Source organism: Epinephelus fuscoguttatus, linkage group LG7 (genome assembly GCF_011397635.1).
Source record: "Epinephelus fuscoguttatus linkage group LG7, E.fuscoguttatus.final_Chr_v1".
NCBI lineage: Eukaryota > Metazoa > Chordata > Actinopteri > Perciformes > Serranidae > Epinephelus > Epinephelus fuscoguttatus.
Window position 1 is genome coordinate 36,176,072 of NC_064758.1, and position 27,965 is coordinate 36,204,036.

General features: G+C 42.0%; 1 protein-coding gene across 2 annotated transcripts; it reads right to left on the minus strand.

Annotated features, from left to right (window-relative positions):
* Nucleotides 1-2,141: 2,141 nt before the first annotated feature.
* kdm5bb (lysine (K)-specific demethylase 5Bb) lies at nt 2,142-27,943 on the minus strand. Of its 2 annotated transcripts, XM_049581491.1 has the most exons (28): nt 27,568-27,943; nt 26,076-26,153; nt 25,653-25,775; nt 25,375-25,545; nt 24,775-24,831; nt 23,365-23,520; nt 23,143-23,236; nt 19,627-19,745; nt 19,213-19,371; nt 18,873-18,992; nt 18,627-18,785; nt 16,602-16,783; nt 16,302-16,464; nt 16,049-16,168; nt 13,628-13,822; nt 13,182-13,363; nt 12,903-13,027; nt 10,857-11,007; nt 10,598-10,712; nt 8,193-8,548; nt 7,325-7,463; nt 7,041-7,220; nt 6,053-6,214; nt 5,455-5,940; nt 5,274-5,358; nt 4,943-5,151; nt 4,606-4,860; nt 2,142-3,095 (listed from the first exon to the last, which is right to left on the minus strand). In XM_049581491.1, the coding sequence occupies exons 1-28, from the start codon at nt 27,718-27,720 to the stop codon at nt 2,958-2,960; spliced, it is 4,632 nt and encodes a 1,543-aa protein (XP_049437448.1). In that variant the 5' UTR covers nt 27,721-27,943; the 3' UTR covers nt 2,142-2,957. The 2 variants fall into 2 exon arrangements, with proteins under 2 accessions (XP_049437448.1, XP_049437449.1); XM_049581492.1 differs by lacking the exon at nt 24,775-24,831.
* Nucleotides 27,944-27,965: the final 22 nt, after the last annotated feature.

Sequence of the window (27,965 nt, forward strand, 5' to 3'; positions counted from 1 at the left end):
TTATTTGACTCATACAGCCAAACTACTGTATCTACAGTACATTTGTTATTGCCAGTAAAGGTTGTCAAGTTAAATGGCAAGTTGTTGTACGGTCATTTTGTACCTATGATACATTTGGGATGGGGGCCTCCAGATAAAATTTCGCTTAGGGCCCCAATTTGGTCAGGGGCAGCCCTGCTCACTGGGCACTTTATTAGGTACACCTTGCTAGTACCAGGTGGGACCCCTTTTGCCTTCAGATCTTCCTTAATTCTTGGTGTCATAGATTCAACAAGGTGCTGGAAACATTCCTCAGAGATTTTGGTCCATATTGACACAATGACATCACATGATGTGAATCTCCTGTTCCACCACATCCCAAAGGTGCTCTATTGGATTGAGATCTGGTGACTGTGGAGGCCATTGGAGTACAGTGAACTCATTGTCATGTTCAAGAAACCAGTTTGAGATGATGTGAGCTTTGTGACATGGTGTGTTATCCTGCTGGAAGTAGCCATCAGAAGATGGGTACACTGTGGTCATAAAGGGATGGACACGGTCAGCAACAATACTCAGGTAGGCTGTGGTGTTTAAACCATGCTCAGTTGGTACTAAGGGGCCCAAAGTGTGCCAAGAAAATCTCCCCCACACCATTACACCACCAGCAACAGCCTGAACCGTTGATACAAGGCAGGATGGATCCATACTTTCATGTTGTTTACACCAAATTCTGACCCTACCATCTGAATGTGGCAGCAGAAATCCAGACTCATCAGACCAGGCAACGTTTTCCAATCTTCTATTGTCCAGTTTTGGTGAGCCTGTGTGAACTGTAGCCTCAGTTTCCTGTTGTCAGCTGACAGGAGTGGCACCTGGTGTGGTCTTCTGCGGCTGTAGCCCATCTGCTTCAAGGTTGGACGTGTTGTTGGTTCAGAGATGGTCTTCTGCAGACCTTGGATGTAACCAGTGGTTATTTGAGTTAGTGTTGCCTTTCTATCATCTTGAACCAGTCTGGCCATTCTCCTCTGACCTCTGGCATCAACAAGGCATTTTCTCTTCTTGGGACCATCCTCTGTAAACCCTAGAGATGGTTGTGTGTGAAAATCCCAGCAGATCAGCAGTTTCTGAAATACTCATTAACAGCCATGCCACGTTCAAAGTCACTTGAATCACCTTCCTCATTCTGATGCTCAGTTTGAACTTCAGCAGGTCGTCTTGACCATGTCTACGTGTCTAAATGCACTGAGTTGCTGCCATGTGATTGGCTGTTTAGCTATTTATGTTAACAAGCAGTTGAACAGGTGTACCTACTCAAGTAGCCGGTGTATAAACATCTGGCAAAATACTGCTTCTGTTGTAGTTCCTGCTTTAAATGGTGTCACCTGGACATTTTGCCATCACACACACACAGACTCACAAGGTGTTTAAAATGACAAGAAGTAAAACAATTCTTCTGAAATCTCTTCTACTACAGCTGATTATCATTTTATTCTGCAGCTCCTCTGCACTCAGTGGTCGTCACTGCTGCTTGATAACAGGCAGTCTAAAGGATACAGCCGACGCGGTTCTTGTGTTGTATTTTTTATCTCCTGCCACAGATATTTTATGGTCACACACTAATGGATCTCCCCCTGGCTCTACCTGCTGTCATTATCTTCCTCTTCATCCTTAGGTTCAGGTTTTAAGAGCTGGGGTTTTTAAAAACACCATAAAAGCCTGCAGAGCTTCAGCTGCTAAAATATGGATTGATTTTATAATTTGAAGTCAAAGAGGAAAAATAAAGAAGTTTATGATGATTGTGACCCCACTGTCGGCAGAACACGCCTTTAAAGTCATTAATTCTTGTTCAGCGAGCTGTGAAAACCCAAGGATTATCCATCACAGTTTGTCCGAGTGTTTTTTATTATCATTGCCATTACATTTGTCTCTGGATACTGTCAATCTCTTTACACCCACAGGATGACAAAAAGTCTTTGTGTGGAAATAATCCCTCCCTTTTATATGTGTGTTTTCAACACTTGGTCACCAACAAAGACTGAAAATAATTGTGTTAAATGTACATTAAATATAAGAGAGTGTTGTTCCCTTTTAAATCATGTTTACGAGGACATCTAGTGGTTTCTTTCCTCCGTGTGTTCAAGAGAAATGACGAGACTTCTCCATAGAACAAAAGGGCTTTATTCCACAATATAAACTTGTAACATCTTCAGCTACCCGGGCGTCCTCCCCACAGTATCCTATGCCGGGTTACATGCTGCGGTGGCGACGTGTCGGCAGCGCTGCGTCGCCACTCCGCAGATGTAACCCATCCATTTGTGTAGCTCTCTGTACATCACACCATCGCTAAAGCACCAACACAACTCAGCGGAGATCAAGCCATTTAAGTCAATTCAGACAAAAAATTATTGCTCAGATAAATAAACCTATTCTACAAAAAAAGGGAATAATTATATTAAGATGCATGTACTAAACACTGGATTTCAAAGAAAAGAACTGTAATAGTCATTTTTTGGGGGGGGGGGTCAGGGATGAAAACTGTGACTTGTGTCCCCTTAGCTCTGGTTTAACATGCAAGGAGGTTCCAGAGAAGATAATATTAACCCTTGATTCACCCTCTTTACTGTTGTAAGACTCCTTTAGCGCCGATGTAATGGAATCCCATGCAGCACACTTCACATCCTGTGTATTTTTTTTGTTGTTGTTTTTGTTTTCATTTAGACAACCACAAACAATTCATAAGAAGAAAGAAATATATATAATATATATATGTAAAAATACAAAAAAATAACTAAACATTATAGTTCTGGACAACAAGTCAAAGAGGAGATAGCACCGTTGTTACAAAAGGGTCGGACAGACATGACGGAGGTGAGGGTGGGGTTGGGGGGGGCAGGATCAGTGACACATCCAGACTGGTGGCTCGAATAAACGGACTGATGACAGAAAGACCTCTCCAGCCAACCTTCAGAAAAATCTCTTCATTTTCTCGCGTGTCCATCACTCAGTGTACACCTGACACAAATGTAGTCCTCCTTCTCTGCCATCTCGGCCGTAACGCCGACGCACACTTGGTGGAACCACTGGTTACAGCTGCCGTCACACTGGACCCAGTCCACCTGCAGCCAGACACACACAAGGTGTTTTAACCACTCTGGAAAATGATTTATCATTTAATCTGCCAGTTGACAGTAAACACAACGCTGACATATTTAAGGTGACATAGTGAACTTAGTGGCAGCTTATTGACACATGCAGCAGTTACGGAGCAACCTTATCATTTATCTGAAGTCGTGTTTGTGTCGACCTGATGAATGTTAGTCCAATATTTACTCTGTTCAGCTCTCTGTCTACTCCTGAGGAAAATATCTGGAGCCAGTTGCAACAAATACTTCAAACTGAATTTTTCTTAAGCTGAGGTACCTACTTAAGGGTGTAGCACAGAATCCCTTAAAGGGTTTCCTTAGTTAAGTAAATATGTTTTGGTATTTACTGCACTGAACTTTTTTAAAGTGGTAAAATACAATAGTTAAACATTTGTTTGCTTGCGCTCAAGTTTGTGACACCTGAAGTCTTTTGTGCAATGGTTTAACTAACTTTAAGGGATTCCTTAAGTATAAGACCAAGATACGGAGAAAACCTTAAGTTCTTAAGTGAATATTTTAAGGTAACCTGAAGGAGATGTGTTTTGTACAACTGATTTTACTTTAAGAAAGCCTTAACATGGACTTAAAAGAAAATCCTAATTAAAGGTGTTTTGTGCAACCGGCCCCCCCGCTCTGTAGCTGCTAAAGCTCCAGTATGTTAACCAGCAGGTTTTTAAAGGTAAACTCTGCCAATTTTCAACCACCTTATATAATTACAATGAGAGTAGTGTGTGTAAATGAACTATAGTAAACTTCCCTCCATCTCACTGCTCATCTCCCAGCTCTGTCGCTGGCTCTAGGGATGTTGCTCAAACTACAGAATGTGCTTCCTCATTAGCTTATGGCCACCATCACGGACACAAAGAGTATAGAAACTGATCGAGAGAGATCTGACTTTCTCTTTCTCAAACTCAGACTACACTTAAATGGTAAAACTAGGCAGTGCTGATCAATTATAAACCAAGATTCTGCTACACTATTGCTTATTTCTCGCCTAAAATATCTTCAGGAATATATTTTAGTGCACTGTTTAGCTGTAATTCAAGATCATTTGTTACCAGCCGGTCGCCATACTGTTTTTCAGATGAGCAACTCAAATTATATCACCCATCAGGGGAGTGTTTATTGGTCTGGTGCGGCACAGTGCATTCTGGTAGTTGCAGGTTTTCTACCTCAGGTCAGGTCAGGTGGTCTTCAGACGCTGTTCTTAAAATATCATTGCAATGCTGACACTCTGTCTTTCAGATCTACTGCTCTGTAAAGCCACCTCCTCTGTTAACGGCATTGCTTCAGGATATTCAGAGGAACTGACCTGAGGTTTTCCTTTAGCTGCTACGTTTTATGTTTGTGGCCTAAATCTAATAAAGACAATTCACACATCTAACTAATTTAATTTAGCTACACAACACGTATTATCCACGCTTTCTAAAAGTATTATCTATATTTCAGATGTTGTATTGTGACCTGACAGAAGTTTCCTCACCTCGTCCCCCTCTGGCAGCTGACACCTCTCTGCCGGACACACGGCCATTTCCTCATCAGAGTCATCAGACTGGGAGAAATCAGAGCGTGGAGAAGACGAGGTCGAGGTCGGCCTCTTTTTATTCATCTTCTGTCTTTTGTGAGAGTGCTTTTTGTCCTTCACCCTGCGCTCTGCGCCGGATCCTTCCCTCTCCAGATGCCGCTTTGCTTTCTTTTCTGAGCTGATCATAGTTTCCCTCACACCGTTTGCACCGTCCTAAACAATAAAAGCAAATTAAAGCTGATGTGGAGGCAGGTTTGAGGGGTTAATCACTGTGTTTGGTGGTCAGAGTTTGTACCTGGTTCAGAGGCAGATTATTTCCCTGAGAGTTGAACTGCATGTGTTTGTCACAGTCGGAGGACTCGTCCTGCGGTGGCGACGTGCATCTGTTCGTGTGCTGGGTGCTGGCTCTGTCCAGTAAAACATGAAAAAGGCTCTGGACCTCTGGCAGAGACACCTGCAGCAGGAGTCCCTCCACCATCAGCTCCTCCAGGTCCTGGCTCAGACCTGTCACACAGAAAAACACCCAGAACATTAATAATCTATAATACACTATTAAGCACGACTCATGTTTTCAAACAGGTTTCTTATGTAGCTGCTGCTGCAGGTTAGAATAAGATGACACTGACCCTGCAGCGGGATGCATCTCTGCTCGGTGTAGAAGACGGTTTGAGCATGGCTTGTCCTATTCCACTCTGGAGTCAAACAAGGAGCCTGTATCAAAAGCATCAAACCCCAAACTTAACATTTACACACAATACGACTTCATTTAAATGAGACAAAAGGTGTCACAGGCAGATGAAGAGTGACCTGAGTGTTGTTTTGAGCGTCATGGCTGCCTGAAGCCCAGCGGGTTAAAGTAGGCGGAGTTCCCGGTCTCTCTTCCAGCTCTGGCAGATTACAAGACTGTGAGATCTCCTGCGCTCGCTGCTGCCAGTTAACTGTCCTCTCCACCAGATAGTGCAGCGCATCGCCCTCCGGCAGACGCACCCTAGTGCGCCGCAGAGATGCTACCAGAGAGACGACTTTGTTCAAGGGGGGCTTTTCTGATCGCTGACACTGCGGACAGAGCCACGGCTGTGTTTCGCAGGAGTCTGACGGGTCTCTGACACACACGCTGTGGAAAGCATCCCTGCAGAGTTCACACTGTAACATCGCACCCATGGGCGCCTTCTGGCAGACGCACACCTTCAGGTCCATGCAGTCTGCTGTGGGAAGGAGCTTTGACTCATTTGCTGCCCTGAGATTAGAGAAAGCCTCCATCTCCCTCGCCCGTAGCTCCTCCAGAGTCGCCATCTGGTGAATAAAACACAGACTGAGTCAGAACATCTCCTGATGGTGAGAGTCTAATAATGCCATCCACTGCCACAGTCCTCCTAAACATTTATCTCAGAGTGACTCCACTTACTGCAGAGGTAGAATCCCTGGTCTCTGAGAGAGCTTTTTCCACATCACTGAGAGTGTTGAGCCTTGGCGTTTTCTTTTTGTTATTTTTCGGTGACTCTTTCCCTTTCTTGGCCTTCCTCTTTGGAGAACCTATTTTTCCAACTTCACACCTCGGACACAGGACCTGTGATGAACAAAACAATGGTCAGTTTTTTTGCACCAACAGGCTCAGAGGAGTAAAAGAGTAAAGTCCACCAGCTCTTTTTTTTTCTCCTCCGGAGCAGCTCACATCTCTGGAGTGTAAAAATCTTTTCTAAATGTATATGAATGCAGGGCTCAAAACTAACTTTTAAAAGTGTCTGCGAGGCTGACAACCAGGCATCGGCTTTTGGCTGCCAAAAACACAGCTGCTACTTTAAGTCACCATGTATTTTGAGTCATAAAGACACTGTGTAGGTTAATAACAAAAATGTGACATAAAAGACTGTTTAAAACTGTCATTACAGTAACCCAACAAAATACTCAGGAGGTAGAGCAGGTCGTCCACTAATCAAAAGATTGGCACTTCTATCCCCGCAACCCCATTATGTCCTCTCTGCTCTATATTATGTGTAAATATTTTGCTTTGATGCAGCCAGCCTCCCGAGGTAGTCACTCTTTTTTACATATTTACATATTAATATACAGTTTCTGTTGTTAGACAAAGTATGAAATACAGATTTAATCATGGCTCATAAATATGTGTTAACCAGGCTGCTGTGCTGCTAATCAGCTATATCGACATTTAAAATGAGTAACTGCAGTGAAAGTTTGAGCGTTCTTCTTCATCTAAATGAGCTGCAAATATGCTTTTAATGACATATTCAGCTCAAACTACACCAGCAATGTGGCAGCTGAAGGGCATTTTCAGTGGATGGTAAAAAGGAGCAATCATGAGATCAGATGCAGTGGACATGAGGAGCGAGTGAGACGATGGATTTAACATTCAATTTGAATTTGCGGGATTTTACCTCCAGTAAGGTGAGGGTCGAGTCTCTCTGTAGGAAAGTTGTGGCTGCAGATTCCTTCCATTCTTGCACTTCTACCATTAACGACTCCAGCCTGTCTAAAGGCTCCAGATGGACTTGAATGGCTTGTCCTCGAAGCACCATGTCAGAGAGGCTGTCAATCATCGGTGTGCAACCAGTGGCCTGAAGAAAGCGGGTGATTTCAGGGTTACAATCAGACTCAAATCAAAAAGAATACCATCTATCAACACCCCTCCAAAGTCACGAAATGTCGATTGCGTCCTAACCTGAAGCTCCTCTGCTTCCTGAAGCCACTCACTGGCTTTCCTGATGGTGTCTTTCAGGAGGAGACAGTTTGGGAGATAAGCGGGGATGCCAGACGCCTTCTCGGCAGCAGCACTGAGGGTTTCTATGGAGTGTGGTGGTCTGATAGTGAAACACAAATGATACACTGTAGGTTAAATACTCACAGCACCTCCAGGTTAAGTCACTGTAACAAGAATCATCATGGCACCTTCACAGGAAGCTTTCTGAAATTAATACTCAGGCCAAGACTTTCAAAATATCCTGTGTGCTCAGTTTTTACAGGAGAACCAAAACTCTTTTGATGGAATATAACTAAAGCCATGAGAAGTGTTAAAAATTTAAGTATTAACATTTTTTAATACTGTGAAACCCAAAATTCAAGGCTGCAGTGAACTAAGCACAGTGAGGGAACATAACACTTTTGAAAAATGTAAAAATCTAAGCCTCGACTTGAAATTAGTTTTTCTGATAATGGCAAGAAAAAGATGCACATTCCTGACAGCCATGCCATTAAAGCCTTTAAAAAGCACTTGTGACAGTTAATACTGAACAGCACTGAGTACCAATGGAATGAGAGCAGAACTAAATATGATGCTCACTTTTTTGTTGGTCTTGTTGAATATTCTAGCAGCAGCATTTTGCACTAGCTGTAATTAAAATGAAGCAAAATCAGGAGCACTGATGAAATATTACATTATTCACGTACAATCAGTGCAAATACCTGGACAGAAAGTTACAGGTATTAACAGCATGACAACCTATCACAGTGTCTTCTAGGTGTTGGATGTTTTTCCGCCCTGTGGCTTAGATGCTAACATTATGGATCCGCCGCCGATCTGCCGCCCTCACCTGGCTTTAAGGAGACTGCTCGCCTTGTCCTCCCAGTGCTCGGACACAGTCAGCAGCTCCTGCAGACGTGCCATGGCTTTTTCCACAGACAGATGAGGTGACAGCCCGACTCCCTGGTCGATGAGCCTCCTCATGGTCTCCAGAGTCAGGGTGGCAGGCTGAGCGCTGGCCTGTTGCACGCCCTCAAGCCAGCGTGCCTGCTCCAGCCTCACCCTCAGGCGGGGCAGCTCAGGCAGCTCCACGTCAAAGTCGAAGCTGATGTCCAACAGGCTCTGGATCTCAGCGACACTGGGGACCTCATCTGCCAGGACCTTCTCGCTGTGCTGCTGGAAGTCTTCGATGCGATTCAAGAGTTCCTAAAGAAAGACACAGAAAGAAATCAATGCCTTTGCAGACCTGAACAGTGACATTAGAGTAAGTGTCAAAGACAGGCACAATCCTCTTGTTGGGGACCGAGGTAACATTTTAAAATAATTATAATATAATTATAAAATAAGCATCATTTATAACACTTGTGTATTAGACTGTACAAAGACAGAGCACTTTCCCAAAAGGTCACAATACACTGAACTGAAAGCATTTTTATGCTATGAAATCTAAAATAAATTAATAATAAAAAATTAATCTTGTGCATTAGGAGAAATGCTACAGGCTATATGCCAATGTAAATGTCAACTGCTTCAGTAATTGTTTTATCTCGTCCTGCTTTTGCATCTAAAGGCTGCCTGAAAGCAGCGGGGATAAGCAGTTTGGCTCCGGTTCGTTTTTTCCCTCGACCTGATGATACTGTCGCATGTGTGTGAGCATGTTCGATATATTTCCATTCACATCTTCTACAATGGTGGAGCTATGCCAATAGTCTGTTTATACACAAGTCTTTCTCTGGGGCTGCTGCAGCTGACCAGGATCCTACAGACAGGTCTTCCAGCTGTGGTGTTTCATTTGCACTGATTCACACGCCAATCTGCTTGTTGTGCTAACCTCAACATCTGTTACTAGTGGTGTACGGCTAAAGGTTGCAGAACTTGTGCGTTTGAACTTCTATCTACATCCTGTGCATTCTGCATGTGGCTGTGAACCATGACCCCCATACTGTATTGGCGGGGTACTAACACACAAACCATCACAGCCCAGCTAATTTCAATGTTCAACTCACATTCATTCAGCAAACTACTTAGTTGTCTGAAGCTGCCTTTTCTGCCTTAAAAGATCAGTGTGTAAGATTTAGGGGGATCTAGTGGCATCTAGCTGTGAGGACTGCAGATTGCAACCAGCCAAAATTCCTTCTGGTCAGAATTCCTTCAGTGTTCATTGTTCAGGACGTTGTTTTCCAGGAGCAGAATTATCCACAGAGGTCTCCGCCTCTCCAAAACAAACGGACCAGGAGTCTCATTTATAAAACAGTGCGTAGGATCCATACTAAAAATGTACGAACAGAGAAAAGCCAAAAATGGTGTGCACTAAAAAATTATTTGACAATTTCTACCATCAGGCTTCCACCTCACCTTCTGCGTCACCAATTTCCCATCTCCAAAATGTGCATAAGCACAAGTCAAATGTTCTTCCTTCAAGTCTGTCATTATAGATCACAACTTTTCCGTGAGAAGTGGCGTACGCCTCTTTCAGGCCTCATTTTGTGCGTATGCAATGTTTATCAGTGAGACCCCAGGTGATTTCAGCCGGTAAAAACACTAAATGAAGAAGTTTCACGTTACAAATCAGCGTTATTCCAACACTGCTCATCGCAGATAGGCTTCTAACTACGGTCACTGACTCGAAAACACAAATTATGTGTTTGATTTGTCGATTCTACTGTAGAAACATGTAGATATAGATATGTAGATATAAAACCCTCATTCTAAGGTAATGGAAACACAGCAATTCTTCTTATCAGGTAATTATACACTAAAGAAAACATATTTCTCTACCATGTCTGCCAATATTTGCCCCTAAATCCTACACACTAGAACTTTAAAACTCGTCAGGTGTCCATATGAATACTGAAGTGTTTTACTTGCTGTAATCAAGACCTCTATTCCCAGTGTGCTGCCATTGTAAATGACAAAATCCACAGTCTTTGTTCTGTACATAAATATATTTGGAAGTTTATCTAACAATAACATGAGGCTTCAACAGTCTGACCTGGCTAAATCAAATACACATATTTCAGAGTGTTTTAGCACTGAATTTACACATGCATGTATGTTCAGTTTGAGCTCCATGTCGTGACCACTCATTAGATCTGTACAGTGTGAGCATGAAAGTTGCAGATATTGTCTGTGAAGATTAAAATATGTATTAATCTATGTATGTGAGGATTAATTTAAAAGCACAGTGTCTGCCCAGCCTGAATTCAAATTAATGTTGATTTTCTGAGGTAGAATTTATTTGTCCACTGCAGCTACCTTCAACATGGGGGCCTGAGGGAGACTGCAGGAGAGGTTGTACAGCTGCCTCACAAATGACCTCAGCTCCTCCACAGTCAGCTGGCTGCATGATTTACCACTTCCACACCGATACCTAGGAGAGAGCGGCCAATCAATTAAAGAAATGAACCCTGTTAAGACACTAATGCTGCCTCCTGACTCGAGGAAACATGCAGAGAAATGTGAAGACAGTTAATCTATAAACTTCATCTGAAGTAGGAGAGTGTGTTAACGCTACCTGGTCTGCCTCTTGCCATTCAATAGCTGCTGAGCCACCGAGGCGCACTTCTCTGCGTCTTGTGTGACCAGACGTAGCCGACGCAGCAGGTCGTTGTCGGGAAACAGGTTGGACTCTGATTCAGCAAGAAGAGAGCGGAAAACTGGCAGGCCTGAGGAGAGAACACCTGGTTAATCACAGTCTGACACATTTACGGTTTAAATTACAATAAACACACATAGATGACAATAAACACATTGCCTCTGCTTGTTTTTCATTTTTGGCCACAGTGACTGTGCTTTGTAACATTTGCTTTAAAAGGACCATACCAGTGGTTTCAGCAAAGTAAATCCTGTGTGTCTATAATTACATTACTGAAAACGATTTCCCAATTCATGGTACTAGGGCTGGAATTTTTAAATGCGTTTTCCTTCCTTCCAGGAGTCAAGTTTTCAGTTTATGTTAGAACACAACACGAATCTCACTCACCACGAATGATAGATAATCAAATATGACAGTGACTTCTATTAATCGGTCTAATAAAATTATTTTGCCGACTTCAGAGTGAAAAGAGTTTTAGCTACATGACAGCACATAAATGCAGCATTCCTGTATGTGAGACTCTGGAGCCTATCAGGCAGGGTACACCCTGGACAGGTCTCAGACTATCACAGGGCTGGCACACAGAGACAGACAACCATTCACACTCACATTCACACCTACAGACAATTTAGAGTCACCAGTTAACCGGCATGTCTTTTGACTGTGGGAGGAAGCTGGAGTACCCAGAGAAAACCCATGCTGACATGGGGAGAACATGAAAACTCTGTACAGAGGGGCTCCCCCACCCTGGGTTTCAAACCAGGACACTCTTGTGGTGAGGCAACAATTCTAACCACTGCACAACTGTGCCGCCTTTCCTGTATACGTGTATCAAACACGTGGTGTTTCAATTCAATATTTGTGGGGTGCTGACACAGTTTGATGAACACGTTATAAGAGTAGCATCATGTGTGCGCAGTGAGTGTGTGGTCGATGAGAGAGACAGGGAGCGATGATGGGTGTGCTCATGGCAGACAGGTGGTGGAAATCAGAAAACCCCTGAAAAACAGGGCTCCAGGAAGCCACTGTGTAATGTGAACACCGACTGGGACATTTTGGAACTGCTGTTCCGAGTTCGAGCGAGGCAGCGATGCAGTTTACAAACCTACACAGGTGACTAGCCCTACAGATTTTCTGCTCACTTGCAACAAGTACACGTATTTCCCGTAAGTCAGCCAAGAAACAACACAGGAGGAACGTAATTTCCACCTTGAAAACGAGTGTGAGGATAAAAGATTTTTCAATGAGAAAAATCATAATTAATGTAAAGCCCAGTTCAGACCAATGATTCTAGACGAGACAGAACCGTTTTAGCACGTTGCAGAGAAAAGTTGCCATGGCTGATGGTACACCTGCAACTCAGGTGTTGAACAGTGGGTCGCTGCTGCTCGCTGTATGTGCTTATGCCCCCTCACACACATACATTCTCACTGAATAACTAATTGGTGCTGGTTATTTATATTATTGTGGCATATTTATGATGAATACAGTCCATCTGATGCTCGTTTTGTTTATGTTTATCACCGTTTCATCACTACTACAAATGCAGCTGTAGCCAGTATCTCACTCTCACTATCCTCATTCATATTTTAAGAGGCTACAAATTAAATTCAGCCACACAATGAACCTGAAAAGCTGCAAATCAGAACAGAGGAACAGCGAGTTGTTGCATAGAGATGATACACTGTCTCATCTAGTTGCATTGGTGTGAACAGGCAGGTTTTTAGAACGTTACACAGTGCATTGCAGGTAGTTACATGTTTCAATTAGTTTTAAGTTTTAAAGGTGTGTGTATCACCTCAACATCTTAACAATTCAGCCGTTTGACCAAAAGCTCACAAACGTTACGGCTGCATATTTTGAGAAATGACTGGAGGGTATATGCAGATTTATTTGGCTTTCTCATTAAAAACCACTGGTCTGGTCCTTTAATGCTCTGTTTTCTTATTTGCTCTTGCTGCTTACCTTTCTTCTTTTCCAGTTTGGCCTCTAGAGTTTCTGTCACATGGGAGGCCCATTCATCATACAGCTCAGCTCGCTGCTTCACAGCATTCATCATGGGGAACAGCTCGTCCAGTGTGTATCTGAAACTGCAGGCGCAAACAGAACACTGAATTTATGAGGTCGGGGTAATAATAAGACACAAATCTACTTCAGATGGCCCAGAACACTCTGTGATAAAGTATATTTTTACCGACCAAAGCCTGTTAACTGCCTCTGTGTATCAGCGTCAGAGGGACTTACTTCAGTGTGTAGTTGTTGATGGGGCAGGAGCAGAGGTCACTGGTGTGGTACAGACAGACCAGTACTCCTGGGCTGCAGGGACAGGTGATGGCAGACAGGTAACAGGTGGTCCTGCACCTGGCACACTGCCGCTCATCATCCTGGAGGTGATCATATTTTGCCGTCTGCTCATGCAACACTCCCTGAAGGCGTGAGACAACAACAGAGGTGTTAAAAAGCAAATCCACACATTGAGCTTGTTTGCCTGAGCGAACATGATATCTGATATCACTTTACTCAACATGTAATTGTTGTAAAGAAAGCCTGGCTAGCTATCAACAAGACTCAAACAGCAAAGGAAAACACAATTATATGTTTTTACACACTGAGCAGAAATTTTATTTTGCTCCTCACAACACACCCTATAATGGTGTAATGACATTTTTAAAAAAGGGAGACAGTCTTACCATTTTCTTCACTTTCTCTCTCAGTTCCTGCTCCTCTCGGATCATGGCGATCATGTCCTTGTGGACAGCTGACGCCAGGACCACGTCGAGTGTGTCAGCTTTCGAGGCCATGTTGCACACCATCTCATCGTGGGAGAACACATTGTACCGGTGCAACATACGATAGTGGTCGACGCACTGCCTGCCAAGAGGCATCTGGTGACGTAGAGAGGACAGAAATGAGTTATAGGGACAGTTCATTCATCAAGTGTCGAGTCACAGAACCAGCTAATCTACTACATGAAATTCATGGGAAATAATTCTGCTACAGTTTTGGCAATTGATCATTCTTTTAAGTAATTTTTGGAACAAAAATTCAAATCCAAATTGACCATTTGTATATCAATTACTTGCTCCATGTTATGTTGAATTTTGTGAAGAAAACTTCAAAATCCAAAAGCTGGGAAAATTCCTGATGAATTAAAGTCATGGGTGACCTTGTTTAACAACAGCAAAACTGTATCTAAACACGTTTACAAACTCAAACACAACTCGTGCAGTATATTCCAGGTGTCATTTATCCACTAGGGGTGTAAATAAATAGTTCCATCATGATACAATATTATATAAATTCTTTGGACAACGCGAAGACATTTGCCGATATCACAAGGTCTGCTACGGTATGACTTTGTTTTGATGCGATTCAGGGTCAGTCAGTTTAAGTCACTGCATCTGACAGAACAGCACGGTTAAATTTCAGCCTGTGTGAATGTTTTTTTGCAAAGTCAGTGATCTCTTTAAAGTCCCTTCTTAAAACATACTTCAATCTGAGAGCCTTGCCTGATTTTTCTTCAGTTTTAACTTCACTTAGACTGTCTTTTATTTCCTCAGCTTTTATATACTTTAGTGTTTTTATCATTTCTCTTAAAAGTTGTTTTCATGTCTTGTCTGTTTTAATTATTGACATGTAAAGCACTTTGTAAGTCTGTTCTGAAAAGCGCTTTATTATTATTTTACTTTCAGCCTGACATTGTTAAAACAGAGCAGCTAATGTTGCTGTGTTGCTGCCAGAAGTTGGCAGAGTGAGCTGCCTGACCAGGAAGGTACATCGTGTGTTTTCTCATGACCTCATTGTAACACCATGTGCTTTGTCCTTTGACCCGTATATTTCCATGCTGCTGATTTATTCCTGAGTAAGTAACGTTACCGTCATCTTCTTTCTCTTGGTTGCTTGTCATTATCTGCCTTCCGCTGTTTGACAGTGACACATACTTTCATAATAAAAGCCAAAGATTATGATATAGATTGATGTTCTTGTTTTTTTTTAACTGAATGCCAGTAGTAAAAAACAAAACAAACAAAAAAAAACACCTGCTGCGCCTTTTTATTGTTGCCAGGCAACCACCCCATCACCTCCTAACATTCTGGTGTAATCAATGTACTGTTTATTTATTTGACAGTAATTAGTATCTAGCCCCTAAAATGTTGAGGCAGAGGGGACTTGCTGTAGCTCTGGTTGAGGGTGAGAGGCTGTCAGCAGACAAACAGAGATCTGTGTGGGTACATGAGACTCTAAAAGATAGAGGGTGGATCACACCAGTTGGTCCAGGAGCTTCGCCTCCATGATGGACGTTTCCAGGCATATTTTAGGATGACTCAGGGGCAGTTTGACAACCTGCTGAAAACTGCTGGTTTGTGAAGACCTATAGCTCTGGGTATCCAACAATTGCTGCTGAAAACTTGTTGTCATGACCATCACAGAAGGTCAGCCTCTCGAATCATCCGATTGGACAATGGGGAAAAGGCGGAGAAGACGTGGGGAGTTTTTCAGCTCTGAGTTGAGGCTTTTTCAACTTGAGGACTTTAGAGCGTTCCGGCAAAAACGCCAGGCACCTAGACCACAGAAATGTGAGGCATGTCGCAACGCAAAAAGGTTAATTAAAATAAAAAATAAAAGTTTCCCTTTCATTTCAGTTCGCTGTCGGATAGGGCAGTCTGTTTGGGAAGTACTGAGCATACGGCTGGATAAATGAGGCTTAAATTATACAAAGCAAGTTGTCAGAGTTTGTAAAAAGATATTTTGATATAGTTTTGCTGTGTGAAGTTTTTTTGTTCAAGTATTCAACGTAACACCAGATGAGTTATTGATATACAAATGTTCATTTGGAGGGTGAGATGTTCCTTTAGTTAATAATAAATATTGTTAGTTACATGTCCCACATGAAATAAAATCACACACACATACACAAACGGTGCCTGTCCCTTCCTCTTCAGTTTATATTGATGCAAAACACTTAAAATACTAAATACTGAAGCTAATTCAAATCTTGATGCATTAACCTATAACACAAACTTACACCACTACATGTGTGTTGGTTGGCAACCACCTATATTAGTTGTATTTTGATTACTTCTCTAAACAAGATATTAAGTGATACATACCCAGTCCACGGTGCAGAAGTTGACCGCCTCAGCAAAGTTAAAGCCCTGATTGAAGCCACTGTGGTAGGCTCTCGGAAACGTGATGACAAACTCACCAGCACACTGGTTTGTTCTGTAAATCTGAAGACAGGAGAAGACAGAAGAAGATGATTTATGTTCCAGCTGCTTGTTAGTCAAAGTGTCAGCTGTGCATTACTGTGGATTATAGACAGAAGGAGTCAGTGTGTCTCAAACAAGCTGCATAAATACATACTGGAACTCCGTGGGCCATCAGGGTGTTGGGGTTCATGATGGTGACCAGCTGATGCAGCAGATCAGGCTGAGACTCAAACAGCTCCGGGGCCAGTTTCCTCATCACCGCCTCCAGCTGTTCTGCGGCAAAGCCAGGAGCTCCATACCAGGTTTTGGGCTCCCCCCTTGTAGTCAAATAAGATAAACGTAAGATTTAGTTTAAAATGACACAAAGTCTCTTAAAGTCTCTTCTTGATGTTTACCACCATGAATAATATATTTGGTCTTATCAATAAGCCCTGAGTCTTAGAGTCTTAAGTACCAGTGCAGATAATTGATGGAGTAGCTCCAGTGATCCTCAATGTGCCAGCAGAAGGAGGAGAAGCACATGCCAACATAAAGCCACGGCAGCGTCATCCCACAGATGTCAGCTGTCACATGAGTCAATACAGACGGGTTCATCATCGCCAGGTTGTTGAGGTTCCAGCCACACTTGAGGTATTTCTGCAAGTCGAGGCAACATACAGAATTTAATAACACAGGGACACACCTTTGATAATACTTCTCGAATAATGAATGTCATAAACAGAAGTTTTTGTGTACAGCATTCAGAGCATTAATGTCAAACTGAACCACTATTTGCTATGTAATGACATAGAGGTCTAATGGTGTCCTAAGAAGAGAATGAAGTCGCGCTTCCTCTGTGTGTTGTGTTTCAAACTTCTCTGTTCTTTGTTGTGGTCGACTGTCTGGCTGCGTGTGCATGTTAGTGCATGAGTCCCAGTGTGTGCATCCCACTTGTTTGCTAATTGCCGCCAATCTGTGCTGTGCTCATACGGCAGTTACAGCTGATAACGTCGTCCCAACCCACTGTGACGGGAAGGCATCATCATGGAAATGTAACACCCTCCCTCCGACCTAGACCTAGACCCTGAGTGTTGTATATCAGTGGCTCCCAACTGGTGGGTCGCAGTCCAAAAGTGGGTCGCTGATCTATTCTCAGTGGACCACCAGTGACTTGCAAACGTGTCAAGTTGAAAAAACACACTTTATTTTGAAGTAGGTTTTCGGCTGTAGAGTGAGTGACTAACAGACAGCTACTTGACAGAGACAGAGAACTGGAGCAAGGACATGGCCAAACACAAGTATGATGCTGAATGTATTAAAATAGTGGATCTTGAGCTACTGACTAAGGAGAAATCTGGACCCCAGGACTGCACCAATTGGGAACCACTGTTGTATATGACTGCCACAAAGGGTTTCTGCGGGTTATGTCTTAAATTTAAGACCTTTTCGGACCTTTGTAATATCACATAGAATGCAAATTTAATTCCCATTTTGTGATCTTTCTGTCAGGACACTATAGCCTTGAATTATCTATAACTATATGACATTTTTAATACTTGTCAGCAGTAAATGACAAAAGTTCCTAATGTTTTAATCAATTTAATTAATGCACCTGGGCCTGGATGAGCGACATAAAATGGATGAATGGAATAACCAATTAAAAGTTATTAATCAATAACATTTCTGCTGCAATCTTCACTCGCCCATAATGAGTTGTTGAACTGCTGAGCTACTGTAGCTAACAGTGGTGACAGTGCTGCAGGTCTGATGGTACTGACTGACTCCTATAGATACTTCTACTATTTAAAAAACATTTTATTTGTATGCAACTGTCCTTTATGGCAGACTCCATCCCTAATCATTCAGCTTGTTTGTCTATTTGCTATTCATAATTCTTGACAGACATTGCTGCTACTAATTTCTTTTTATGGACTTTTTTTCCCATCACTTTATTGTAATGATATATATATTTGTATCCTTCTAACCCATTAGATGTGAACTCACAGCATTGCTGTAAAAGAGTTTAATGCTTAATGTCAATTTTCCCTGAACAAACAATGGCTGATGATTGTTAAGGTCTCCTGACAGCCAGCAATTTCATACAGAAGCATTTTATAACTAACATCACTGCCTTCAACAGACAAGAGAAAATATCTAAGGTTTTTGAAAATGAAATTTAAGAGTTTTTAATACCTCTTAAGGCCTTTTTATGAGGAAACTGAACTCAATGCTTTTTATTCTTAAGATAATTTATAGACATTTTTCATGCTTTATGGAGAGACAGAGAGATATGAAAGGGGAGAAAGAGGTGACGACCGGCAGCAAAAAGCCCCATGCCAGACTTGGACCTCACCACTGCGATAAGGACTTAATGCAACGCGCTCTACACAGTGAGCGACCAGGGGACACCCAATCAAATGCTTTATACCCCTGACACATTTTGTTTACACAGCGACATCGTATCTCTGAGGATTTCAGGTGGCTTGTTTTACATGTTTACCTCATCAGCTGGGGAAACCTTGAATTTCCCATTGGGAATAGGGAACCCGCTCCCAAACTCCTTTGAGGCAATATCTGCTCCGTATTCGACAGTAACGTCCTCTTCGATGGCTCCCACCAAACGCCAGAACTCCTTCTCCACCAGCTCCGTGGGTACCATCTGTGATGAGTACATGAAAGAGACATTTAAACTTTAAAAAATACTCACAGCAAAAGAGACGGACTGAGTTATTCTCCTTCTACTTACATGAACTGGCATGTTGAAGTAATCAGATTTGAATGCATCAGCCATTTGCCCAAATGCACGCAGAGAATAGTCTCTGAATGCTTGTTCAAAGCCGAATGCCTCGTGAGGTTTGTTGCATTCCTGCGGGTTTAAAAACCAACATTGAACAAATGTGTTAAATCGTTTTGGAGCCATTTCTATATTCTCTTTTTTATATTATAAATGTTTATATAATGTATATGTATAATGTTTAAACAAATCTGTCTCTCTTAGACAGACAGATTTGTTTCAATGACTGCACAGTCCATTAAAAAAGAATAAATGTGCATCACATTCATCAGTCTTTGCGGTGTATCCTCACCTGAGCGAGACACTTGGGGCACCGCCAGTCTCCTTTGGGGATGTCGGGTAGAGGAGGGATGAGGCAGAAGGTGTGGTAGCTGTCATCGCAGCCGTCACACAGCAACAGACGTTCTTCATCTCCCCCGCTGCCGCACACCAGACACACGACCAGATCCACCTGCAGAACAAAAGGAGGAGTCTGTGATGAATCTGTTTAAAGAGCTGTGACGCCTGATTAAAGCAGCTTGTGTGTTTCTATAAACAAACTTCAAATGCATAATAGACAGTTTAACAGCACAAGTTTAATGTGAAGTCATTAAAGCTTCTGATGATGCATTAAACTGACAAGCCTTTTCATTTTTCACCAAGAACTTAAATATCTCATGCAGGTAAATTTTATCCAAAAGAGGAGTTTAAAGACAAATTTACTTACTGGACTTGAAATGAGCGGAGGGATGAATTTCTTGTACCGTGACTTGGATTTGTCAGCTTCAATTACTGGTTCTTTAATTTCAACTGGTTCCTGCTTCACTGGAATGGGAATCTCTTTTTCTGCAAGGCAACAGGAAACATTGCTGACACCACTTACATTTTAATGAGAACATCTACAGTTAATTCACTTGACTTTAGTGTCCCCTATTTAGCATTCATAAACAGGATATAAGCATCTAAAGGTCCATTGTGTAGGATGTGGGGGCATCTACTGGCAGAAACGGTGTGTAATATTCATAACTATGTTTTCATTAGGTTATAATAACCTGAATATAAGAATCGTTGTGTTTTCTTTACCTTAGAATGAGCCGTTTATATTAGTGCTGCACGATTTGGTAAAAATGTGCGATTGTGATTGTGGTGGACAATATCGCGATTTGCGATTGCGATTACAATATAACTACAATAAAATGTAATAAATAAATGGTATCATGAGTCTTTTTGCTTGATTCAGTGTTTCCCCTACATTATATCAGGGGGCACTGACCTGACAGAGTTATTGTTATGGACAGACAGTGTGTCAATGACCATCAACAGACTGAGCACAGTCAAACATGCTGCTCACACAGCAGCGCAGCATAGAACTGCACTCTTCCTACTTTTCCCTGTGCTGTCTCAAGTGTTGATATAGATTGGTTGTGTTGCCGCGGGATGTGGCGACTTTAACTTTTAAACTTTTACACAGCACGTCTTTCTGTTCAACGTCGCCATACCTGAATCCAAAGTATTGTCATGTAACAGACGTTTTTTTCGCCATCAACTCAGCCTGTTCATGGTCGAGCTCATGCTCTTCTTCAGCGTCTGTGTTGGTCACTGCTGCACGCCGGCTGCACGCACCAGGATAGCTTGTGGGCGTGATGTCAACAAACTCCACACACTACAGGAGAGGCAGTCATGTTCACAGGCACACACGTTAATATTTATTTAGCCTACATTAAATCGCAAATCGCAGCCTTTTATGCGGTTATGTAATCGCACAGCCTGACATCGCGATTGCGATTGAGATTAGATTAATCAAGCAGCACTAGTTTATATCTGCATAAGGAGCAGGTCCTGCTCCACAGAGTCTGCCATGTTGTTCTACAGTAGCCCAGAATGGACATATCAAACGCTGGCTCTATATTAAACCTTTCAGACAGTGTACTTTTCTCATATGCTTGGCACACGGGAGAAGTTCAGATCTGCAACCTCACCACTGGATACCACTACATCTGGACCTTTAATAAATGGGTAATTCCACTACTTTTGGTGGTAACTAATTACTTTTTCAGATTAAATAACACAATTACAATGACTGAAATTTAAATAGGCTTGCTATGCGTTACCTCTGTGTTCATTATAGCAGACAAACGCGGTGTAATCCCCAGATTAGAGATTATAATTTTAAATCACCTGTAGAGATGCCTGGGTCAGGTGAGTCTGCCTGGGTCACACAAGACGGTCCCTCTGTCTTGTGTGCGTGTGTGTTACAGAGAGTGAGAGTGAGCAGCAAGGAAGGGAGGGAGAAGGTGGACTATTGCACGCAATGTTTCCATGGGTTACTGATAAATTAACGTGACTAGGAGTGCTGCAGGTTGAACCACACATACACTGTGTAATGGTGACTCACCCGACCTTACAATGGTGCAATAAAAATGATGTAAATCAGTCAGCACTAGACCGTCACTGTGCACACTGGCTGACAGTTCAGGCAATTTGAGCTGGCTGTCCTGGAGATATGGACATTATTTTACCCTCCTCAAGATCATGGACAAAAATAGTGGGTTGTAGTCTATGTGCAGGATTTGAATTACTGTTGAGGTTAACAAGGACAAACCTCGATGTGTTTATCACTTTTATTTCATGGGGCCCATCGTGATTAAAAATCATTGTCATATGTCAGAGAAACAGTTGTTATTTCATCTTACCCTGCCAGGAGAATTTAAAAACTGACTCATGTTGTTTGATTTAAAGGGCTGTCCATGCTACAATAAACACGCCTACTGAAAAATATCTATTGTGTTTTTATTGTTCCACTACTCACTTGTCATCAGCATAGTGATAATGGGCACAATCTTGGGTAAAAACTGACAGTTGTCTCATCCCACACTGAGTCACTGCAACACTAAAATAATATAGTGTGTGCTTTAATTGAAAAGTCTTAAGTCTTTCTTAGTAACTCATTTCTTTTATATGCATTATTGGTAAAGTAATCCAATTGTTTTTGAGAGAAGTAATTAGTAACTGAAACAAATGACAAATTTTCAGTGACTTGCACAACTCTGTTTGTAACACACTGTAATAGCTGTATGTAGCGATTAGGACATTATTTAAGTGTTTATTAATGTTCAGTATTTGTTAACTGTTATAACTTCACCTATGAAGACATATTTTATACTGTTACAACTGTTTATTACTATGCTGTAATTCATTATATTTATACAGCAGCCTCCATCAACGATTCAGGGTCTAAGGTGGGATTGTCTGCACACGGTTCTCAACATGGAGGTGGCTAAGCTGGCAGCTAACAGTGCATATAGTGCTAACGAAGGCAACAGGGTTGACGGAGCCAACGCTGTTGACATAGGTATTAACTTGAGGGTGAGTATAACACTTTTGTAACAACACTGTTCTGCTATTGTGGATTGGGATGGCATTATCAGCAATAACTGTCGTGGCCAGACCAGCTTCCTCAACAAAGAATAGGGGAGTTTGGATTACGACGCACACAGAAGGAGTGTGATTTTATTCTCTGCTCAGGACGCCCTAACTCCGCTATATCTTTACATAGCAAATACTGGTTTGATGCTGTATTAAAGGTTCAGTGTGCAGGATTTAGAGGGGTATATTGGCAATATGGAACACAATAAAATAAGTATGTTTTCATTAGTGATTAATTACCTGAAAATAATAATTGTTGCGTTTTTGTTACCTTAAAATGAGACGTTTATATCTCCATCAACAACAGGTCCTTGCCCACGGAGTCTGCCATGTTGCACCATCTTGTTTCTACAGTAGCCCAGAACGGACCAACCAAACACTTATTCTAGAAAAGGCTGTTTGCATTTTTGTGTCAGCCCCGTAGTTAGCAACTCCTCTGTGAGAAGGAGTGTCAGAAACAAATGATTTTATTTAACGGGAAACTGCTTTATTCAGTGTCATTACCGGTTTAAATTATCTGGTTTGTTGTTTTGGAGAGGAAGTTTAGCTCCCACTTAAAACACTCCTGAACAATTAACACTTAAGTAATCCTAAGTGGGAGTTCATGCTTTGCACATGGGAGAAGCTTCAGCTGGTTGTAATCTGCCACTAAATCCAGTCTCTGCTTATAGCTACACTATAGTTTATCAGCTACGTATGAAATGTTTATATACAGCTTACGGGTGCTAAATAAGGAGGATTAAAGTAAAGAGTTACCATAAATACTGTAAATGTCATTAGTGTGACTATTCTTTCCCTCTGTGGTGTGGAGTCTGACCTGGTTCTTGCTTGGCGACAAAAGAACCCATCCTCCGCCTCAGGTTTGGCCTGCTGTCGCCAGGCTCACCTGGCTCAGTCTTCACGCAGGCGGCCTACAGAAGAAATGAGAAGTTAAACTGCAGGCAACTTAAAAAATACTTAAATAGTTTAGTATGTGGAGAATGGAGAATGTGCTGCTTGTTTTCATCAGGTGTTTGTCGCTCTCTTCAACAACACCCACCTCACACTTCATGCGCTTGGCTCTGCGAGCAGTGGGGCCGATGTCAGGCGTCTGGGCAGTCTGCCTCTGAGCCTGCTCCTGCAGCTTGTACTCCTTGATGTCCACGCTCTCCATGCTTTCTGTGCTCTCCACTGGCTGAACCGGCTTCTGAACACACTGAGGGAAACAGCATGCCAATTAAAACTACAGCTCAGCAGCTACTAAAAAAGACACGTGTGTGCCTAACTGGAAATACCTGTATGTGCAAATGCTGCAAACAGTAAGATATACTGTAAATGGAGCACTAGATAAAGCTATTAATATGACTACGCAAACACAGACAGGACACATTGAAGTGTCTCAAACAGGAAGTGTGAGCATACCACAGCCTGCGTTTTAAAGCCATGTGGTGTTTCTATGATCATTACTTCTGTTTACCAGCAGTAATAAAATAAATATGAGGAAGTATCAGTGGTTGTAAGACTGGGACTGTTTGATATTGACATAGTTTCAGGATAAAAAAAGGCCATAAGAAGGATGTGGTTAGTCACAGTTTGTCACCCCAAACAGGGAGCACAGAAACTCGGGAGGAGCATGCCATATCAAAGATAAAGACAGATATGTGCTGAGGGTGTACAGGTGACAGATATCAGACTTTCAAGGAGTTGGCCATGAGTTGGCAGTTTAATTATAGTAGCACTTGGGAGGGACAGATAAGAGGAGAAAATCTACTATAATATTTGAACTGATAAATAATTAGCACCTGATTGCTGCCAAAAACAATGTATTTTAAATGATTTCCCAAGATGCATGTTTTGGATTGTGTGCAGTAGGTTTTTATGAGGTACTTATCCACACTCAGTGTATTATTGATAGTAGACTGTGGACGGCACAATGTTGTGATGGGGAGGGCTTCAGTTCCCCATCTATGCTCTTGCCCGAGCCGCCAGACTCCATTTACAGTCATTTTACCTTGCAGAACACAGGACCTGCTGGTCTGCTGTTACATAGATCAGTTAGCTTGTTTGTGTGATTGTGTGACTTTGGTGAATCTGAACTTCAGTGATGTTAAATTACTGTTTAATGAATGGAGTCAGGCTTTGAAGAGAATGATACTGAAACTAGGGGCATGCCGACTATGTAATATACTGACAATGGATAAATACCTCCTACACTCCCACTTGAAAAAAATCCAAACTATCCTTGTAAGTGTAGATGGACTTGTAAAGGTAAAGATAATTAGTTTGAGGTGATCCTTTTGTTGTAAAATCAGCTGATTACTGTTTTAAAAAAGGGGTTTAATTCAGCATGCCATGCCTTTAAATATCACAACAACATGCTGGAAATACAGTTTAGTGTCCAGCCACAGACAAACATGCATTCTGTTAATTGTGAGGCCAAGTGGCTCTTAACCAAGACACGCACACATACCTTTTCAAGTTCAGGATCAGCCCCCAAACGCATCAGTTTGGAAGCTGGCTCTGGTGCCTGAGGCAAGAGAGAGCTCGGGTAATTAAACAATTTAAAGTGACCTCTCCGACGGTCACACACACCAATCAAATGACCTTAGATAAGCTCTCTTATAACATGTAAGGGAATATTTGGCTGCTTGAACGACATGACTACACACCGGATTGTAATTTGACACTCAGTAGACAGAGACAACAGAGTTAAATCATCAAATAAAAAACACACTGTAAAAAACAAATTGTTATCTCTAAATAAAATACAACATAAAACATATTTTGTATAAGTTGCAGTCCAACACAGAACATGCGTATCCTAATAATGCATTCAGTTCCATTCATTTTTTTGTTCAAAGTGAAACACAACTGTATGGCATCATAAATATGCAATTTAACTTTGACTGTAATCTTGAATAATTAGTAGAAATAAAAGATATAAATGAGCATTATTAGGGTTTTGTTTATAAGCGATCCACACACTGTTTAATATGCATGACAGCTTCTCTTTGTGAGTATCATCAGGAACAAGATAGGCTGTCATAATGATGCATGCGTCCCAACTCACCAGCAGGTTTGCTCCACTCTGAAACAGACTGTAAGGATAGAGCGTTTTCTCATAATGGCCTCGCAGGTGTGAGCCGACGGCTTTGCCAGGGGCGAAACCCATTTGTAGTGCAATCTTGGTCCATCGCCTCTCCTGACAGACAACGTCAAAGCCACCCTCCTCCGATACCAGCTGTGGTGAAAAAAATAAATAAATAAATAATAATAATTTAGGTTATTAGTGTGAGCTGTTTAATTGCATTCTGAAATATATATATAAATGTGATGTCAATTGTCAACCTTATTTAGTTTATATAAATCCAAAATCTTCCTCTCCACGTGAGGAATCTTAAGAGCAACTCCTTGCAAATCCCAAAATTTGGCAATCTGGTCCAGAAAGTTGAGCTTGACTCTGGTCTGTGCCTGGGAATAAAATGTAATAAATGATAACAGTCAGCCACAAATTAATTAAATTAGAGGAAATTAACTGAGGCTTTCAAGGAAAACCAAGCGATCGCTGGGGAAAATAACATATGGGCTAAAAATAATCTGAACAGGCTGCTATTTATGCAAGAACAAAGGTGGTGCATCCTATTGTTTAATATAAATAAATAATTAAATATGCTTTTGGTTTAATATTTAAAAACTAGGGATTAATTAACAAATAATTTTACAATTACAATTTTGGCATAAACACAGATGCTGTTAAATAACAAAACTCACCTCCAGCTCATTGAGCCTCTGGATCCGAGGAACAAAGTGAAGTCTGTCAACATCACAAGCAAATGGAGGCTGCCAACCCTAAACAGTGACAGGAATACACACAACGCCACATGAAGGTCATCATAACATGTGAGTGGATATTTATACAGGTGGAAAATTGTAGGATTTTTATTTTTGCATTAATAGTTATAGTCTGTTTGTGTTTCCTTTGAAGATGGCCCTCTTGTGACAATTGTTGTTCAAAGCATTGACCCAAATTTGGGAAATTTCCATATTCTTTACCCATGGTGACTTAACTTAAATTGGGCAGATAAAAAGAGAAACACCACTGCATGGTTACAGGGTTTAAAAATCAAGTTTGCAAGAAAAGCAAGGCCTGTGAATACTGAAAGAACACAGTGATCCTTTTCAGTTTATAACCCACAGCACAAATCAATATCCATGTCAACATCACACACACCCAGGCACGTATAACAACAATATCGCATCATCTGAGCAGAGATTCAAGTTCTTGTTTTAAGTCAGTAGCCAACATCCCCCACTGGCACACAAAATGGCCAGATGGAAGACTCACTCACCAGCCCAGCTTACCACAAAGCCAACATGGAGGACAACACCCTTACAACACAGGCTCACACATGAACAGTGGCTCATCTTCCAAGAAACTTAAATCATCATAAACATGCAACACAGCTGTGATGTTGTGTAATATGGCGAGTTGGGCCACAACTTCAGAAGCCACAACTTGCTTTTTAACAATAATAGTGGGCTTAATATTTAAATAACACAAAATACTCCTCGTCCCATCATGGGGCAATTTCTGTGGCACCAATAAAGGGAATATTTATGAAGCTTAACCAAAGCAATAAACACACACTGCTTCAGATATTCACACACTGGTGGTGGATGGAGAAGTGATGGATGAAGTCCACTGACTGACCCAACTGCATCATGATGCTCCTCAACAAATAATCCATAATTAACCTCAACTGCAGGGCTGCGAGGACATTAAAGGACAAAACGGAATACAAAGTGTCCACATCCATATTTATCTTATCTTTATCTTCTTCCACGCAGGAGAAAGAGAATGGCTTCCGCATAGCCATCTATGTCAAAGCCGTGTACTGAATTATGACAGGTTGGTTGTTGAGCTGCTAGCTAGCGTTAGCATGCTAGCTAAGCGGCTCAATGAAGGGAGCACCGAGGCTTTGTTGACACACGGTGACCAACGGCTACAATCCACCGTTAATTAACTGACACGTTCATATTGCTGCTAACGAGCTTTAAATCGAGCCAAACAGCGCGGTTGGGGTTGTGTGTCACCACATATGAGAGCTAGCTAGCGGCGAGCTGCACAAAGAATGAACATAGTCGTACGTGATATCCGCCATGTTTAACAGTCCCTTTAAATCCCAAGCGCTGGGTCCATCTACAGCCGTCTTAACGGTGAACCGATTCAGCATCCGTGAAACCGTTTTTAAATTGCACTCACCGGTGGCGGGCGGACTTTGCAGATGCCAGTTTTTTCGGCGATGGGACGGATCTTGTTGATGAAGGCATACGGATCTTTGAATTCTTCCCAGCTTGGCTCGAAGACCGGGCACTCCGGAGGAGGCTTGAACTCGTCCGGCCGAGGCTGGCTCATCGTTTCGGACCGACCCGGTGGTAGCTCAGACAGGACGGGTCACACAACAAGTACCGCCGTGCTACGGTTCCCTTCTGGAGGAGTGATTTTTTCTTTTATTTTTTTTATAATCCCGTTTGTTCACCGTGAGACTCGGTGGCAGTCAGTCGTCACCAGCACGAGAGGAGACAGCTTACACACATACAGCCTACATACACACACGCACACACAAACATACACTCACACACACATCCATGCACAGTGAG

Coding starts and splice junctions, on each gene's coding strand:
- kdm5bb (XM_049581491.1), bottom strand. CDS start 27,720: ATGAGCCAGCCTCGGCCGGACGAGTTCAAGCCTCCTCCGGAGTGCCCG. Junction 13,823..16,048: donor ACTTCTGCACCGTGGACTGG/GTATGTATCACT, acceptor CTACGTCACCAG/ATGCCTCTTGGCAGGCAGTG. Junction 7,464..8,192: donor AGCAGTCTCCTTAAAGCCAG/GTGAGGGCGGCA, acceptor TTTCACTATCAG/ACCACCACACTCCATAGAAA.